At 39.0% G+C, this 18,849-nt stretch overlaps 1 protein-coding gene across 1 annotated transcript in view; it reads left to right on the forward strand.

The window, feature by feature from the left end:
- LOC124804788 (nuclear exosome regulator NRDE2) overlaps positions 1–18,849 on the forward strand; it is a 158,095-nt gene that overhangs the window by 35,837 nt on the left and 103,409 nt on the right. The window contains exon 5 of the mRNA XM_047265116.1: positions 15,611–15,840. Coding sequence (XP_047121072.1) covers positions 15,611–15,840 — 230 coding nt within the window. The remainder of the gene's footprint in view (positions 1–15,610; positions 15,841–18,849) is intronic.

Below are 18,849 nucleotides of genomic sequence, written 5' to 3' on the forward strand. Positions count from 1 at the left end.
CAAAAACATTGAAGAACACTTCAGTGCCAGACAATACCACTTTACAATGAGAGCTGATGAACACAGATGAATCTAATGCACGAGACTATATTGTACTGTTTATCCATGGTGTGGCAACAGGGGTGTTTTAACAACTGAACTGCTGGCAGCATGGTAAGGAAAGCCAGCCTGCCATTGCTGTTACTTGGGCAAAGGCTTTGTGTTCCTTCTGGTAAGCAAAACTTGCAACTAATTTTACCACAATACATAAATGTTTTGCACTTTAAAATCTGAATCGGTGTGAAGCCTAAGGTCTTCAGATCTCTTCCAAGAATACAATATTCTTTCATGATTCTTAAAACAAGTGTTCAATGATTAAATTGTACTCTGTACAAAATCCTACCACACAGCTTCCCCTTTGAATTATTTCCCTTGCCTCATGATCTACAACTATTTTTTCTTCTCTTCCTTTTCGTATTTTCAAATTCCACTCACTCATCACAATGAAATTTTTGTCCCCTTAACGATCTGACTCATTTCTTAAAACTCATCATGCATTCGTCATTTGCAAAGCTACTAGATATGTAAACTTCCAATACTGTTGTGGTTGTTGGCTGTGTGTCTGGCTTGGCTATGATACTGCATTCACCATCGTGTTCGCAGTAGCATTTCTATACACGGTATCTGAGTTAAACATATAATAATATAAAATGTAGTAACTTGAGGTGTAATTGAGATATTTATTGATGGTTCCCTTCTACAAATATGGTAACTCAAAAATGTTTTCTGTGTTTGCTTGCGACAGCTGGTACTGCGTGCACATCTGTGTAAGTGCTATGCTCATGTAAACTCACGTCATGAGTCATGTGGACTGCACAGCAGAAGGCGTTCTATGTGCTTTCTCTCACGGAACTAAAGTTGCATACACTGCTACAACATCGTTTTCAGTGTATGTATGGACTGCAACCAACTGACGATGTTCCCAATTATATAACAATCAAGAAATGGGACAAGCGGCTTCAGGAAACTGGGAGTTCACTTTCAATGTTGGGCCACCACACCAAGCACACAGTTAAGAGGCTACTGTTGAAAACCGTTATGACCCTCCAGTGGAGTCCACATAAGTAAATCCAACAAGCAAGTAGGCAGCTACAGTAGCCTCACTCGGCAGTACATGCTGTCATCCATGAGAGACTGCAGCTACATGTGTACAGGCTACAGCTTCATCTTAAAATCAGGCCTGAGGACAGGCGATGATGGGAGGCATTTGTGGAGCCAATCCTGACAAAAATAGTTGAAAACGGTATTCATTGATTTCGTCTCTTTCTTACATGAGGCCACATTCCACACTTCTAGCACGATAAACACACACAGTTGTCATGTGTGGGGAATTGAAAGACCCCCCCCATGTACTGGTGTGCTGTAGATTGTTGAAGGACAGGGTTATAGGCCCATCTTCCTTCGTGGACACACATAGACATGTTGCTGTGCTACGACTTTCTCATGATGTGATCTTTCAACAAGATGATGCAGCATGCCATTTTGTGAACATTATGAGGGCATTCTTGAATCATGAGTTTCCAGATTGCTGGATTGGGAGAGATAGCCCAATTGCTTGGTTTCGTAGAAGGCTAGCCATTATGTGACTTAATTTTTTTTCTGTGAGTGTTTATCAATAATCAAGTGTACCAGACACCAGTTTGTAATCTACCAGATCTGCGCCATCGCATTTGTGCAGGTTTTAACAGCCCTCCTCATTCTGTTGGCATAACTAATAGAAAAACCAACTAATACAGCAAATATAGGCATTTAATAAAAATACAACTGTTTGTGTGATAACATAAAATGAGCAAGTGGCTGTTAAAAACAATATATGTTGCTATGTTGCTTAACTTTTGTTCTCATTGATGTAGAATTCTTCTTTGGCAGGTTCTCTACTTCAGTGCTCTTGCTTCCTACAAGAGGGATGGATTATTGCTTTTATATTTGTACAGTGAAATGACTCAGGAACTGAAATTTCACTTCCATTTTTTAATGTGTGTTGATCCATTCACTTCACAGTACTGAATAATTTGCATACTTTGAAGGAAACATTTACAAAAGCCAATATTCAATACAGCTCAACAAGCTTGCAACCATTTCATTCCTTCGTAACCGTGCGATACTAGATTCTGGAGTCCAACCAATAACAACTACAACTACCACTACAACTGAGTCACAACTCCTTGCTACAAACACAAATCAGCTAGTGCTGGGATACATGAAGTCACAGTACAGAGATGTGTGTACACATTGACCTTTACATCTGAGGAGTCTAACACAGTTTACTACATCTTATTAAATGTTTTCAGAATAAATCATATAAATACAAATAATGACAATATTTTCAAATCATAGTCACAATTTTATCTTTTTGAGTGATAATAAGAAACAATAAGTGTTACTTTAATAGATTATTGTGAGGGTCATTACATTCACCTGCATAGTATTGTAATCTCCAGTACTTCATGAAAAACATGGTGTGTTGAGCAGTTCCATTACAATAGCCCACCAATAATTTTGTAAGCTGCACATGTGAACAAAATCATAACACCAAAATAATGGAACTGTACAAAGTTGTGTTTGACAAATATTAAAGCAAATTACTTTCCGTACTGAAGTGTATTTGACTTACACAGGCTCAGTGGTGATTTAGTGTTGTTTCAAACACAATTACATAAAAACAAATTTTTTCACATAAGAAAATGATTAACTAAAACTTGACATGATGACAATTAAATGTTGAAGTTTTTTAATAAAATGACATTGTTTGCGTTTGACTTAGAAAGCCCCATTACATCTTTCAGTGTTTATAACAACAGATTAGTACATTTTTCCACTTAATAACAAGAAAATGGTACAAATGCCAAACCTTTTTTCCTCCACTACACTTTGTCTTTTCCACATCCAAGGTATTACATCATCATCTTACTTTGAATGCATCAGTTCTTTTTCACAACTTGCTTTGGTAAAATTTTCTTTTATATCATTGGGAATGCTTTTCACTGCTTGGCGTAGCAGAATGTCCTTAACATGAGTGTGATGTCAGCTATGAAAAACATCAATAATTAGTTTCTGGTGACAATTACCAGCTTTGCATAGGTAAATGGGTATCATTTGCAAATACATGGGATTGATTTAATTACTGGAAGTAGTACTCAAACATGAACCTTTTCTCAAAGCAAAACACACTGACAAAAAGAACAGATCAGAGTCAACAACAATATACATATTAGTATAGTGCATAAAATACAGTTCAAAAGAATATACTTGTAATATCATCATTTAAATACATACAAAGACATATTGTTAAAATGTGATTGTGCCTCTAACAACAGCATAAAAATTTTATCATTGAAAATTTGTGCAAAATTTAACTCTGAATACCAGAAAAGATGTAAAACTGAAGATTAGTATGTGTATTCACACATACTTGGCAACTTATTCTGAGACTGTAATGAAAATTCCTGTAGTGTGCAATGTATTGTAGACATAATTAAATTACTAACAAAGACCAGCAGATTATAAGATAATTTACAGGAAAAATGTTTACATCATAGTTATTGTTCATTCAATTAGAAGAGAGAGAATAAAAATAAAAAGAGATAATGTTAATAGATTTAACGGTGGAGAAAGGGGATGTAACACAGAAAACGAGGAGGAAAATGTCCTACAAGAGCTTGAGGCTCTGTGCTCACCAGGCACATCGTGTATGAATGGTTGTTCATTCCTTTGGAGACTCATTTTTCATCATCATAATACATAGTTGACATATTGCAAACAAAGTAATGGCAACAGTAATAGTAATTACATACAGGTACATAAATCTGATGACTTTGAAATGAATTTTTCAGTTTGATTGGTACAAGAAAAACATTCAATTCTTTTTCCAGTGAGAAACTTTTTTCTTTTACCTTCAAACAATGGAAAATCAAGGATGCAATGTAACAGTATTATGAGAAGGGAAGTTGCTACTCACCATGTAGTGGAGATACTGAGTTGCAGATAGGCATAACAAAAAAAACTTTCACAATTGAAACTTTGGGGCCATTAGCCTTTGTCAATAATAGACACACACACACACACACACACACACACACACACACACACGCGCGCGCGCGCAAATGCAACTCTCACACACACTACTGCTTTCTCAGGCAACTGTGTGTGTGTGTGTGTGTGTGTGTGTGTGTACGTGCACGCGCGCGTGCGTAAGTGTCTATTGTTGACGAAGCCCATGTTAAAAATCTTTTTTAGATCATCAGTTAACATGTTTAACATTTTAGACTTTTCATGTGATTTGACTAGTACATAATCCCTAAATTTAAATGTTGACAGTTTTATGAAAAGGATAATATTGTCATTATTCCATCCTGGATTTTCCATTGTTCATAAAGTTTGTTGTTTTTACTTTACCATCTTTCATGTTTCTCCCTGTTTTCTCATAGTTTCTTTGACACTTTTCTCGTGCTCCTATGCAGACATACCTGTACATGGTGAATACTCAAGTAATTCAGAAAGTATATTTACTGGTCTGTGCGAAACATCTCAAAAGGTGAAAATCACATAGAACTGTGTTGTTCTCTGCTGGATTTGACGATGGATTGTAAACTGATATTAAAACATGTTTAATTGCTCATCTTTCTATAAAAGACTTCCAGATCTTTGACAAAAACTGTGAACTATTACCTGGTAAAATAACTTTTGGTTTCCATACATTCTTGAAGTAATCTTTTTCAGTATTTGAAATTATTTCTTTGCTCGCAGCTTTCCTGACAGAGTGTAGTTTTATGAACTTGGTAAAAACGTCAAGCATGACAAAAATATAAATGTCCACCTTTACTTTTTAATAAAGCTCCACAGAAATCTACAGGCACTAAGTCCGAAGGTTTCCCAGGAACAATTTCTCCTTGATATGTCCCGTTACTTACCTTAACTCACTGACACTTACCACAGGTTGATAGTTCTTTTCTTACCTCTTAACAATATTGTAAAAATAAACATTTTCCTGTATTTTGCAGATATTTGTGGATTCCAGAATGACAGTAGCTTGAATGTGTGTATCTAATTAGTCTCTCTGCTTCCTCTTCTGGCCAACGTAATTTCCAGTTTTCAGAATCTGCATAAGTTCTTCTAAACCATATTCCTTTGAACATGTTTTAATATTTGTCTAATTTCTCATAATTTTTTTTACCTAAACAACTTTTTACCAGCCGCCAGTTGGGATCATGATTTTGACTTCTCCTAATTTTGTTGCATATAGACCTAACAATTTTTTCATCATGTACGGCTTTCATATATCTGATCTTAAATTCTTTTACCTTGTCCTGATCGGAGGTCTCATTAATTCCTCCTAATGGCATTCTTGACATAGCATCTGCAACAACATTTTTGTTCTACGTTATTAATTTTACTTGAGAGGTGATGTACTTCACTATGTAATATTTTTATTTCCTGATATAAATTCAAGAGGTGTTGTGTAGTTTGGTCCTGAAACTTTTGCAACATTTTTATGTCCTGTCCCAGATTTGAGAATCCTTAATCGAGTTAGTTTGTTCAACTGACTGTCCTATTGTTTTTAAAGTTTTTCCATTTTGGATTTGAGAGTTCTCCATAAACTGACCCATATTTGTCAACATATTTTGCAATCCTAACATTCTCATATCTACTGAATCTGACACTTTCTCTTTATTTTTGAACATATTATCTACCTTTCTTAGTTACGATGCTTCAAATGAATGATTTCCTTTTTTAATTTTTACATCTCCCCTGTCCAACATTTCCTCACTGTCCCCCACCTGTTCTGATTCTAACTTTGGCTCAAAAAGGGTCATTTTTGATTATTAGCCATCACATGCAGACCAAACCAAAATAAAGAAAATAATCAATTTTTTACTTAATCTCCACTCCGTCGTTGACCAAGTTGAAAATTGGTGATATTGTTCACTGTATTTTTGTCCATTATTTTATTGCATATCCTTTGTTTGGAAAGCAATTTTCTTTTTGCATTAGTCAACAATTAGTAATATTTCTGTTTTCCTGCAACATACGTAACATTTCTACTCACCAAGAGTTGGCAGGAGACACACATATAAGAATGTTATAATTAGGCAAGTGTTTGAAGCCAGTGGCTCCTCCTTCAGGCAGAAGGGTTGAAGGGGAAGGAGGAGGGGTGAAGGAAAAGGACTGGAGAGGTGTAGGAAATGGGATAGGTTTAGGAAAAGTTACCAGAACTGCAGGCCAGGAGAGACTTACTGGACAGGATGAGGAGTCTTTTCTTCTCATCCCGTCCGGTAAGTCTCCCCTGACTCATGGTTCTGGATGTCTTTTTTGAAATCTATCTCTTTTCCTAGACCTCTCCTGTCGTTTTCCTTCATCGCTCTTCCTACCCCTTCAAGCTTTCTGCCTGAAGAAGGAGCCACTGGCTCCGAAAACTTGCCTAATTACAACCTTCTTTTATGTGTGTTTTCTGCCACCACTTGATGAGTAGATTTGTCATCTATTCATCCCATTATACTGTCAAACACTGATTGTTTTCATTGTTGTGCATAACATTTCATCCTGTACGGAGCCCACAGGTTTGAACATGCCTCCTTGATCTGTTGGCATCAACAATACAAAAACCAACTAATTTAGCAAATATAGGCACTTAAGTAGCATTGATCAAAAGTCTATACAATAAATACTTTGCAGTTATAAAGACAAATGCTGGCATGTCTGATTTCTTCATAGTATCAAAAGGTGTGAGACAGGGTTATGTCCTATCTCCACAACTATACAACTTCTCTGCAGAACATGTCATTAGGAAAGCTCTTGAAGGTTGGACCGAAGGCATCTCAATTGGTGGGAGAACTATCAACAACCTTCATTTTGCTGATGACACTGTGATTTAGCCAACAGGGAAGGTGAACTTGCTGAGATACTAACAAGTATAAAGGACATTAGTCTAGCATGTGGATTAGACATCAACCTCAGCAAGTCCAAACTCATGATAAATGATCGAGGACAACAGATCCAGGTCACAGGTTGATTAAAGGAACTGGAAGTCGTGCATTCCTTCATCTATCTTGGGTCAACCATCTGTAGCACGGGAAGTTGTGAAGATGAGATAAGAAGACAGATCACGCTAGGGCGAGTTGCTCTGAAGAAGCTCACCAAGATCTGGTAGAATGTAGCAATAACAAATAGCACAAAGATCCGGCTAGTTGAAACACTCGTGTTTTCTGTCTTCTTTTATGAGTGCGAAACATGGACACTCAAGGCCAGAGACAAACAGCGCATTGATGTGTTTTAGCTTTGGTGCTGGCATAGGATGCTGCACATAAAATGGACTGAAAGAACAACAAATGAGTCCATTATTGAACAACTTGATACCTCCAGATGCCTTTCTTCTCGAGTCACCAAAAAAATTTTTCCAGTTCTTTGGCCATAATGTGAGAAGAGAGGAGAAAATCTAGAGAAAATAATCTTACAAGGAAAGATTGAGGGCATGAGACCAAGACAAAGAGCAGCGAGCAGATGGCTAGATCAAATCAAGAAGATCTCTGGTCTACCTCTTCAGCAGGCACTAGGAGAAGCTGGCAACCATCCGGGATGGAGGTGCTTGGTTCATGGCGTCATGATGCTCAGCAATAAGCACGATGACTTATGATGATGATGATCATGATGATGATGATGATGATGAGGTTATTAATAATAATACAACAGTTTGTGTAGTAATACAAAATGAGCAAGTGACTGTTAAAAACAATATACATTACTTAACTATTTTTCTTGTTGATGTACAATTCTTCTTTGGCAGGTTGTCTAGTTTCATGATTCTACTTCCTACAAGAGGGATGGGTTATTGCTTTTATATTTGTGCAATGAAATGTAAGAAGGAATCAAGAATTGAAATTTCATTTAAATTTTTAATGTGTGTTGATTCATTCACTTCACAGTAATCAAAGTACTTTGCATAATTCGAAGAAAACATTTATATAAGCCAATATTCAATACAGCTCAACATGCAACCATGTCATTCATCTTAATTGTATAATGCTAGATTCCAGAAGCCAACCAACTGTGCCATCACACAGCTACAACTGATTCACAACTGCTTGCTACAGATACAAAGCAACAAGTACAGCAGTACACAAAGGCACAGGACAGAGATACGTGTATACACCAATCTTTACAAATAATAACTATATTTTGAATCATAATTACAATTTTATCACTTTGAGTGATAATAAGAAATGATAAGTGTTATATTAACAGTGTATCATGAGGGTCATTACTTTCACCTGTGTAGTATCGTAATCTGCAATATTTTGTGAAAAGAGGTGTGTTTAGCAGTTCCATTATAACCTATTGCAAATTTTATACCACCAGTGCTATAACACACATAGAGAGAAGTGGAATGTATATTAGATGTCTGTTGCACCACTGATTATTTGTGGGTGTATCGAGATATATTATGTGTGTAAAAAAAACCTTTTTTGAGTTCCCATACTTGTAGAAACGTATCATCAGTAAATATCTCAGTTACTTGTCAAGTTATTACATTTTATATTGTTATGTGTTTATTCTGGACACGCTGTATTTTTATTCATTAGTAGACTTACTCCTGCATTATTCCCATTTAATTTTGTGTTGATAAAACTGTACTGATCTGGCAAGCAGTCCTGTACTTCTTGCCACTGCCTTTCAGTAATTCCCACTATAATTATTCAGTAATTCAAACTATCTGTTGTCCTTTTTAAATTCTTTGACCTACCTAACAGATTAAAGGATCTTAACATTCCATGCTCTAACACGTAACACACCAGATTTGTTTTTCCAGATGACAACCTCCTTGAAGGGCTTGCCTGGAGATTTAAGTGTTGGGACTATTTTACCTCTGAAATATTTTGCCCTAGAGAATGCCAAAGGGTTCCATATCCTTGTAAAATGTAATGGCTATAATTTACCCTTGATTTCAGTTGTTTACAGCACCATAATAGCGAGGTCATATTGGCTACTGTTATAAGGCCAGACTGTTATCCCTGATAAGGCTGCTGCTCCTCTTTGGAAACCATAAGTTAGTCTGGCCTCTTTGTAGACACCCCTTCATTGTGGATGTACCTACGACACAGCTATCTGTATCTTTGAGGCATAGAAGCCATCCCACCATGACACAGTCCATGGTTCATAGCTGTGCTAGATAGGATTAAGATGACACTTGTGCCTTGGGCATTTTGCTCCTCTAATTGTTGGCCAACTATATTCTTTGTTAGTGGGTTTTGTCATTGGCAGAAATGCTTTGTTCTCCTTTTGTGCACAAATTGTCCTATGGTATCGCATATTGATACCACGCCACAGTCATCATAGCAGTGGTACTACAAGTTTTCCTGAGCTGCCGATAGTGATCTTGTGGGATCCGTCAGACCCAATGGAGCACACCCACTGACCCCATGCCTCTAGAGGCTCAATAATTTGAGCAACTTCTGCTGCCACAATGTGGGGTGGCCTGTGGTAGTGGCTCAGCCCACTCGCACTCAGAGCCACTTTGCAGTGTGATGCTACACAGATGCCGTGTGGTTGCCATTCCATCTTCATCATTCGTGCATTGGTATAGAGAAACTTTTCTTTGTGGGCACTGTGATAGCTGGACTTCATTTCTTGTTGCATCATTTGTAATGAATCTTTTTGCTAATCGTTTCTGCTCCTGTTCTGCTTTTCTTTGACAACAGGTGCCGCGTCATTCTGTTGCTCACTTTTCCTTGCCATTGTTCACGATGATGTACACAACACATCCAAGATGGTAATTCAATGTATTACCAAAGAACTTGTGTCCAATAATGATTAAACATCTTTGTCCTTTCATAGGTCTTTCAGTTTTGGGAACAGGAATAAGTCACAGGGGGCAAATCCAGTGAATATGGTGGCTAAGGCATGATTGTCGTGTTGTTTTTGACAAAAAATCTCTCACAAGCAACGATGAATGAGCAAGTGCATTGTCATGATGCAAAAGCCATGAATTGCATTTCCACAGTTCCGCATGTTTTTTGCATATTTCTTCTCAAAAACTGCACTTAACATCAAGGTAATACTACTCCTTATTGATAGTACGACCTAGATGCAAAAATTCATGTTGCACTACACCACAGTAATAATAATAAAAAATAAAAAATAAATAAGAAAAGTGAGCAGAACTTTGACATTTGATTGAACTTGGTGTGCTTTTTTTGGTCTTGGCTCCCCAGGATGCATCCATTGGGATGATTGGGCTTTGTTTTCAGTGTCATAACCATAAACCCATGTTTCATCACCAGGTGTGACCCTTTTGACCAAATCAGGTTCATCATTGCTGTCATTCAAGAGCTCCTGAGCAGTGCTCATGTAACAGTTCATGTGATCAAAATAGAAAAGTTTTGGAACAAACTTCACTGACACACATCTCATGCTCAAAACATATGAAAAAATTGCATGACACAAGCCAACCGAAATGCCAACATCCTCAGAAACTTCTCTTACTGTAATTTGATGATTTTACAAAACAATTTTCTTCACAGCTTTGATGTTATCATCTGTTGTTGATGTGCTGGGGCATTCAGAGTGAGGTTCATTGTTGGCATCTTCTCCACCATCTTGGAAGAGCTTGTACCACTTGTAAACATTTTTTTACTTAGAGCAGACTCACTGTATGCCACTGTCAACATTTCAAGTGTTTTAGAGCACTTGATTCCATTTTTTGCACAAAATTTGATTCAAATTCTTTGCTACATTTTTTATAATAATCGAAACTCGCTGAACACATGAAAAAACACGTCTAACCTTTCTATCTGTCAAAAACAAATGAAGTATGCTCTGCACTTGAAACTGTGAATGTATGTTCGGTGCACCAACATAACAAAAAACATCGATAATTGCCCATGCAATTTGAAAAGTTGCCTTATTTTGTGAACAACCTTTGTAGTGTCTACAGAAAATGGAGACTCATCTGTGAAGAGAACTGTAGGCAGTCCTGGTGGTCCTGGTCGCGTACGGTGGACTGGATGGCCGAGCGGTGACCTCTCCAGTTGTCAGGATGCTAGGAAATGGCTGTAGAAGCGTCAGAAACGCCAAAGAAACATTATTAACTCATAACATCTTTATTCCTGCTGAGTACAATGTGGCTTGGTGATATCAACAACCTTCCCCGAGTCCTCTCTGACTCCTAGCGATGACACCAGATCCGGGCTGCGCAGTCTTGCTAGCGCAGCGCCGCGTGCTGTGATGTAGCGGAGGAATGTCCTTACTTCAGCCGCACGTGGCTTGCGGCGCCCGGCTGAGCGGCAGCTCGGCTGCGGACAGCAAGCTGGTGCGCGTGAAGGCTCTGGGTTGGAGTCCTGGTGCTGTCGGCACGAGAAGCGTTCTTGTAGTGCGGAGTGTACTCTGTCCCACCCCGTCTTCTTCCCTGCTCCTCCTGGTGGCTCGTCCGCGGTGGACGGGCGGAACGGGCTGCAGTCCCCCAGCGTCGTCGGCTCACCCGGTTGTGACGGCGGATGCACAGGGCCTAGGCCCTGTACGATCTCGACGACAACTCACTGATGTGGTCAGCATTGGCGGCGAGCGAGTCTGCCGCGATGTCTGCTAATCCTGGGTTGATGACTGACAGCGGCAGCAGAGAGGACCAGAGCTGGTACTGTCCCCTCACGTCTGCTGCTGGATGGGCCGCCCTTACTGCAGCATCTTCTTAATAAAGATTAACATGTTGATCACCGAGCTGAGCGCTACGCAGTGACCCAGTACACATCTAACTGCAAGTCTAACTGCAAGTGCGAGTGCTTTATTGCTATCCAAGCTGGCATATTTAAAGGAAGCACGAGCGACGTCCTGACGTCATGCTCGTTTGTAATGAACGCATTCGTTTCACTTATACTGCTGATTCATCTGTCATACTCGGCCCTTAGGTGTTCTTGCGACAGAGTTACGTGTTGTTGCGGCAGACTTAAGCGAAGTTGTGAAATGCAGTACAGCTGATGCTATACCTCTGTCTTGCACTCTACGAAAGTCTTCGTCTAACACAAACCTGCGTGCTAAGCAATTCTCTCTCGCCTGTTGTGTGTAACCAGGCCATTGCCCTTGCGTGACGACACATTCCGATATATGTGGAATCCTTTTAGCTCTTGGCTAATGTACTGCCTCTAGCTCTCGACATAGGCAACGAAACTTTGACAATATTCCACGTTTCCAACTCTTTACTATTCCGCGACAGTACAGAACTGTCTAATACTGCTAAGGTACACAAACCAGTGTTATCTTAACCTTAGAATACTATTGGTAGTAGTTGATTCGACAAACATATTCCCCTTCAATAGTCCTTTCTCTTGTTGTGGGAGGGAGGGGCACGCTGTCCTCGCAGCGGTGCCTGGTGGATCTAGTTGGCTCTGTGATTCCACTGGTGGAAGTGACCTATGCTGCTCTTCGATCAGGTAAACCCTATTTGGTCACAAAGTTACAACATCAAATCGATGAAGGTATAGATGTGCACTTCAGTGTTGATGCATCAAAATGACTAATGTTTAATATAGCGGGGGGGGGGGGGGGGGGGGAGGCGGGAGGGGGGAGGGGGGAATGGACTCGTCAATGCAACAAACCTTTAGTAATTAGAGACCAACTTGCTATAGGTGTCTGACTGGATGTTTGTTAAAAATTATGTTTTGATTTCAAGTGAGTTGTGGTGCCTATTCCATAACTTTCATTTTATTTTTAGATTCTGACAAATTACCCAAAACTGAGAGCTATGGATGCAATGGAATCAGATATTGACATGATGATTCTGATGAATGTCGAAAAAGAAGACATTGTTTCCAATGACACTGTCGACTATGTTGTATCAGATTGGGATGAAGAAAAACTCAATGCAATGGTGGCCCAAATTGAGAAGGAAGCATTTGTTGTGAAAAACAAGAAGGCAAAGCAATCAGCTATTCACTCCAAAAATACTGGCCTGAAAAATGTGCAGAACATAAATAACAAGACTGGTTCAAGGAAGAGGAGTTCCTCAGCAGCTTACCAGATGGCTGTCACAATGTCGTCCTCTGTAGATGACTTCCTATGTATCCTGGTGCCATCTAAAGGTGAGCTAATGTCTAAGACAGGAATGGCCTGGAAAACAAAAGTTTGCATGAAACCATTGGTAAAACACCAGCAATAAATATAGTTCATATTTGTCGAAGACTGACTGCTTCCACTGGGTATAAGTGTGATATTTGAAAATGTTTTGAGTTATTTTTCTCAGATGACATTCTCAATGAAATGTTACTTTGCATGAATGCTGAAATTGCTGAGCAACACACATAGTATAAACCCATAAATTGAACGTTGGTCACCAGCTAAAGTGAGCTGAAAGCTTTTCTGGCCTGCCCTGAAGGTGAATCATATCCCAACGTGCATTTGTTTCAATGAGAGCAGATGTGGTGCCCAGGTTTTGGCTACAACTTCCAGGGCTCTATTCAGTTTTATCATAAGCTGTCTTCGATTTGACTTCAGAACATCACGGGACCCCAATGATAAGCTATCTGCAGTGAGGAAGGTTTGGGAGATGATGCTAGAGAACATGGCGCCTATGTCATTATTGATGAACAACTAGTTGGATTCCGTAGCCAGTTCACATTCAAGATATAAATTCCCAACAAACCTGGCAGATATGGAATGAAAATTGTAATGATGTGTGACAGTGGGACAAAATTCGTGGTACACACAGTGCCACTTTTGGGGAAGGGTATGACCCTGACTGGAATACCAGTGGCAGATTTTTTTTTTTTTTGTAGAAAAACTCTTTCAATCTGTTGAAGGCTCAAATTGAAATATAACCTTGGACAATTGCTGCATGTCCATTCCGCTTTCAAATAAGCTTAAGTCTGACTACAAGCTCACTGCCCTGGAGACAATTTGGTTGAACAAGGGGGAACTTCCAGCTGAATTCGTTGATATAAATTTTGAAAACCGGCCTACAGGCCTTCTTCATTTATGTTGACAATCTGACGGCAGTTTCCTACAAGCCAAAACAGAACAACCTCGTTTGCATCCTTTAATCTGCTCATTACGATGACCTGCATCCATCCAGACAACCATAAACTGCACAATATTCTCCAGTACAATGAAACAAATTCTGGCGTTGATACGTTTGACCAAATGTGTCACGCTGCAAATGCCATAAGAAAAACCAAGCGGTGGCCAGTCTGTTAGTTTTGCAATATGGTAAATATTGCCTCAATAAACACCTAAATTATTTATATACACAGTTTGTACAGAGCCCATAGTGTTGAAGCGATGAACAGAACCTGTCTCGCCTGGTTTTCATGTTCTGCATTGCAGGTGCTTTGTCAAAGGAATGGCCCATTGAAAGAAAATATATTGTAGGGCAACATCAGCACATGATGCAGAGAACAGAAAACATGTTGAAGTTAGAAACCTCTTTGAACAGTGTCTGAAACAAAAGAAAGAGGAACTCTACCGTTTGCCCATCAATTTCCAGTGCAGGTCATGGAGCCGTGTCCATCACCCATCCCTCTCAGCGTAAAGAATGCCACATCTGTAGAGATTCCAGCTATAAGCTGAGAAGTATGACAAAAAGCAACTGTGTAACGTGTGATGGGAAACATCACAAGACTGCGTGCAATACGTGCCATTGGCAATGCTCATGAAGACTGAAGGAATTCACATTATGGGGATGAGTTACTTTCTGGCGGAGTGTTGTTTCTTCAGAATTGATTTCATACAATTCCTCAGTGCAACATTTATAGTCAAGAGGCCATTTGTGATATGTAGCCATATTCTTTAGTCAGTGGCACCTTTGATTAATTTGTTATATGTTTTTTGGATGTTATATTCATTTATATGTCAGCTATTCTGATTATTTCATTAGGTGTACATATTTTTCGTGTTTCCACATTTTTTGCCAAGTTACTTTTCCTTCATTGGATAAACTGATCTAGTAATTTCTCTTTCTGTTGTTTGTGTTACTATTGTTCGTATTCAATAACCGTGGCACGTGATCACTCAAATTATCGTGTAAGAGCTGATGCAATTTTCTTTTGGGTACTTATTACATATTGTTACCGTTGGGTGAAAAATATGTATCAATGCCTTTTTGTTTGTGAGCCTATGCAGTTTGAGTTTTTGTGTGTGTGTATGTGTGTGTGTGTGTGTGTGTGTGTGTGTGTGTGTGTGTTTGCAATGGAAAGACTGTGTAAACCTTGAACTGTATTTTTCTTTAAGTTTCCTCCAATAAAGGATTCATAATTCTGGCAATATGTCACTGTTAATTATTTTCCTGGTCAAAACTTGGTGTGGTAGTCAAATCAATGAAGATATAGGTATGGAAGAGCTCAAAATTGGTATAGTATTGTTCAAAATTGGTATAGTATTCTAGGTTAATATACAGACCACCTCTTCCATGTGTATGCATATTGGTGTAGACACGCATTGGACACTGACATTGTTCGCGATTGTTGTTGTATTTAATTGGATGCAGTATTTTGTTGCTGCATAATAATTGTTGATTCGTTGAACTGACTGTGTAGTCAATACCTGTTCATGAACTTAAATGATGAAATAAACTGACCCTCCTGTTGTTCTGCAGGAAGTTGTACATCAGTTTGAACGTGCATATCGTGGAGTACATGGAAAGGGCACAATGGCAGAACGGCAGTTATCAATCATTGATCGTGCCCTAGCCCTTAACCCAGGGAACAAACAGCTTGTACGAAAACGAGTTACAATTGCGGAGTCTTCATTGTCAGCTGATGTAGCTTCTCGGCAGATTGAAGCTCTTCTAAGCACGCAGCCTACCAGCATTGAACTCTGGAGAGGGTAATTATTAAACAATAGCTTCTATTAAATTTTTGTTTGGTGTGTTATTGAAAAATGCTACTTTTGGATGCTTATAAGAGCAAAGCTGTAACAAAATACTTGTGATGACTGTTTTATGTTCACACTTGAATTCCTGTTATTGTGGTGCTCTCTTTGATTCAGTAGTAGTTGTTGTTGTTAATTAGAAGCAATCAAACTCTGACACTTGGGTTATAGGTTGCTCTTTTTAATGGCTGTGTTCTACCATTATTCTTAAAAACAAGTGGTAACTGTCATGTACAGTGGCTGACTTGGAGAGAGAGGTATGAACAAAAATCTTTTTCTACCTTGGCAAATTTCTTCAGTTTAACCCATTACTGTTAGTTGTTTCCCCCTCTGGTTACCTTGAACATAGTCTATGTTTCTCTTCTTACCTCGTTCCCTGGAGCTCTCCATCCATCTTAATCCAAAATACGTTTGATCTCTTCTCATTACTTGTCCATACCAATGATGTCTTTGGCCATAGATGTTCTTATACACCTTAGTAACTCTTCAAACTCCTTCCATTTTCTCATTAGGAATTCTATCCAATTTCGTGGTTCCACACATCTATCTCAGCATCTTAATTTTGCGAACATGTAGCTTCTTGCACTGCTTTTGCTGTTGAGAATGAAATATCTAACAAATGAAATAAATAATGTTAAACTAACTATAACTGTTGTCATGAGAAGAAATTACAGCTTTAAGACCTGTCTTGGAGATTGTACCAACAGATGTCAGTAGATGATGGGACAACTGCAAGTTCAAGGAGTTGAGTGGGCAGCAAATAATCTAGTGTTGCTAACCATGGGAATCTACACAGTGTCCTTCATTTCAATGACTGCTTCGCAGCCTGTGCCATCTGGATCCTTCCCACCAACACCAGCTTTTCTGAATTGTGCAGGTGGGAACTCTCCCTGCAATATATCCTGAGGTCAACCTTCATTAGTCATTGTCCTTACCCATTCAGCCCCTTTCCTGTTGCCTTTCCAGCACTACACAGCCCTCTATTCCACCAACACACACAATCTTTTTGTTTCTCTCCTTTTCTGCTAACTCCCCTCCCCTCTCTGCCCCGCCCTCCGTCTAATATTTCGACTGCACCTAGCTGCCCCACTCTCCACTTTGTCCCTGCATGCTCCCAGCAGCACCCTGCTATCCCTCCCCCTCCTCACCCCAGCTTCCTCACTACCCACATCCAGTGAAAGCTAATTTTTCCGACAGCCTTTTGTGCTTTTCTGCAATTCAGCATCTCTGCTGTATGGTGAATAGCAACTATGCTTTTCATTATGTTGCTACATTTCATCTTGGATTTTCCATTGTTGGAAACGGTAAAAGTCTAGATGGGAGCCAGTGGCTTACTTCTGTGTCCTGTGCTGCAATGTTGTCAACTGTCACTGTGACATTTGAAGAGGATGAAATGTGATGTGTCAGCTGTTGGTTCTACATGGCCAATGAGAGAGCAACAGGTGGACATTATGTCTGGAAGCAAGAGCCATTGTAACAGTATTATGTCAGTATAGAAGTGAAATATGATATGAATTCGGATAAAAACAGCTGTGTTCACAGGTTCCACAGTAACCACAACCTCAGAAATTGTAACGTATCAGGAAAAACAGCCAGTGTATGTGACAATGAAGATAAATTGTGTTATCACAGTTGACAGGCTTAGTAAGCGAAAAATATAAAAAAAGAAGACTGTCTGAAAATTAATGTAAACCATTTCTTTATTTTATTGCTACTTATGTCATCAAAATGTAGACAATTGATAAATGCTATAATGTTAACTTTTTAGGCAGATACTATGTGTCAATAAAGCAGTCTGTAATTTTGATTTGTCAGTGTACCTAGCCATTATCAATGCACTGTTTTCTAATCTCAATGCATGTTAGTTCCCTGTTGTTTGGGCATCAGTATATGTTAACAATAAATTTTCCTCATGAAACCTTTTGCAAAAGAGAAAGGGGGGGGGGGGCAGTCGTCTTACAATCAGCGTCATCCTATACTTGGATAAATACGGTAATATATGAGTTTTGTGATTTGGTCACCTATTTTGCTGATGATGGCTGAAGTAGAAGATGTAACGTGAAGACTGGCTTAGCATCAGAAGCATTTATAAAAAAGAGGACATTGTTAACTAGTATAAATTGAAGTGTTGCAACCTCTGTTCTGAAGATATTTGTATGTAGTGTGGTCTTGTATTTAGTGAAGTGAGGATGATAAGCAGTTCAGACAAGAAGAGAATATAAGCTCGTGAGATGTGGTGCTGTGGAAGAATGGTGAAGATTAGATGGGTAGATCGAGTAGTTAATGAGGTGTGCTGATATGATTAGGGGAAAAATGAAATGTTTGGCATAACCTGACTAGGAGAAGGGATCAGTGGATAGTATACATTCTGAGACTTAAAGGGACCAGTTTGAGAATGGAAGGAAGTGTGAGCGGTAAAAATTGTGTGGGATGACACAGGGGTGGATGGAGTAAGTCAGTTCAAATGGATGCTGGTTGCAGTAGTTATCAGAGATGAAGAGACTTGCACAATATAGAGTAGTGTGGAGAGCTGCAGGAAACCAGTCAGTCTTCAGCTGAAATAATACTCATCATCATCATCGTCATCATCATCAACAACAACATGAATTTAATTTTCCTCTAGTTAGCACAGCCTTGTATGTCTTTTTCCTCTTTGTAACTGGGCAAAATTATATACACTCTCTCTCCCTCACTCCATTCATATGGAAACTGATCTTCTTTATAGATTTCCAGTTTCTCTTTCCTTCAGAGCTGATACCAGATCTTCTCATGATATAGCCCATATCATTTTCTAACTGGGATTGCCCTCTTCTCAAGGTTTTCAGGTTTCCTTCATCCAGAAGTTTCTCAAAGTAATCTACCACTTACTAATATTGCCCTAACCTCGGAGTAGGAATTGAGCTTCTCTTCTTAAATAATATAAGTGAAACTATTTCCCAGTAGTTCTTCAGCCAGTCTGTTAGC

This window comes from Schistocerca piceifrons, chromosome 7, assembly GCF_021461385.2.
Source record: "Schistocerca piceifrons isolate TAMUIC-IGC-003096 chromosome 7, iqSchPice1.1, whole genome shotgun sequence".
In the NCBI taxonomy this organism is placed as follows: domain Eukaryota; kingdom Metazoa; phylum Arthropoda; class Insecta; order Orthoptera; family Acrididae; genus Schistocerca; species Schistocerca piceifrons.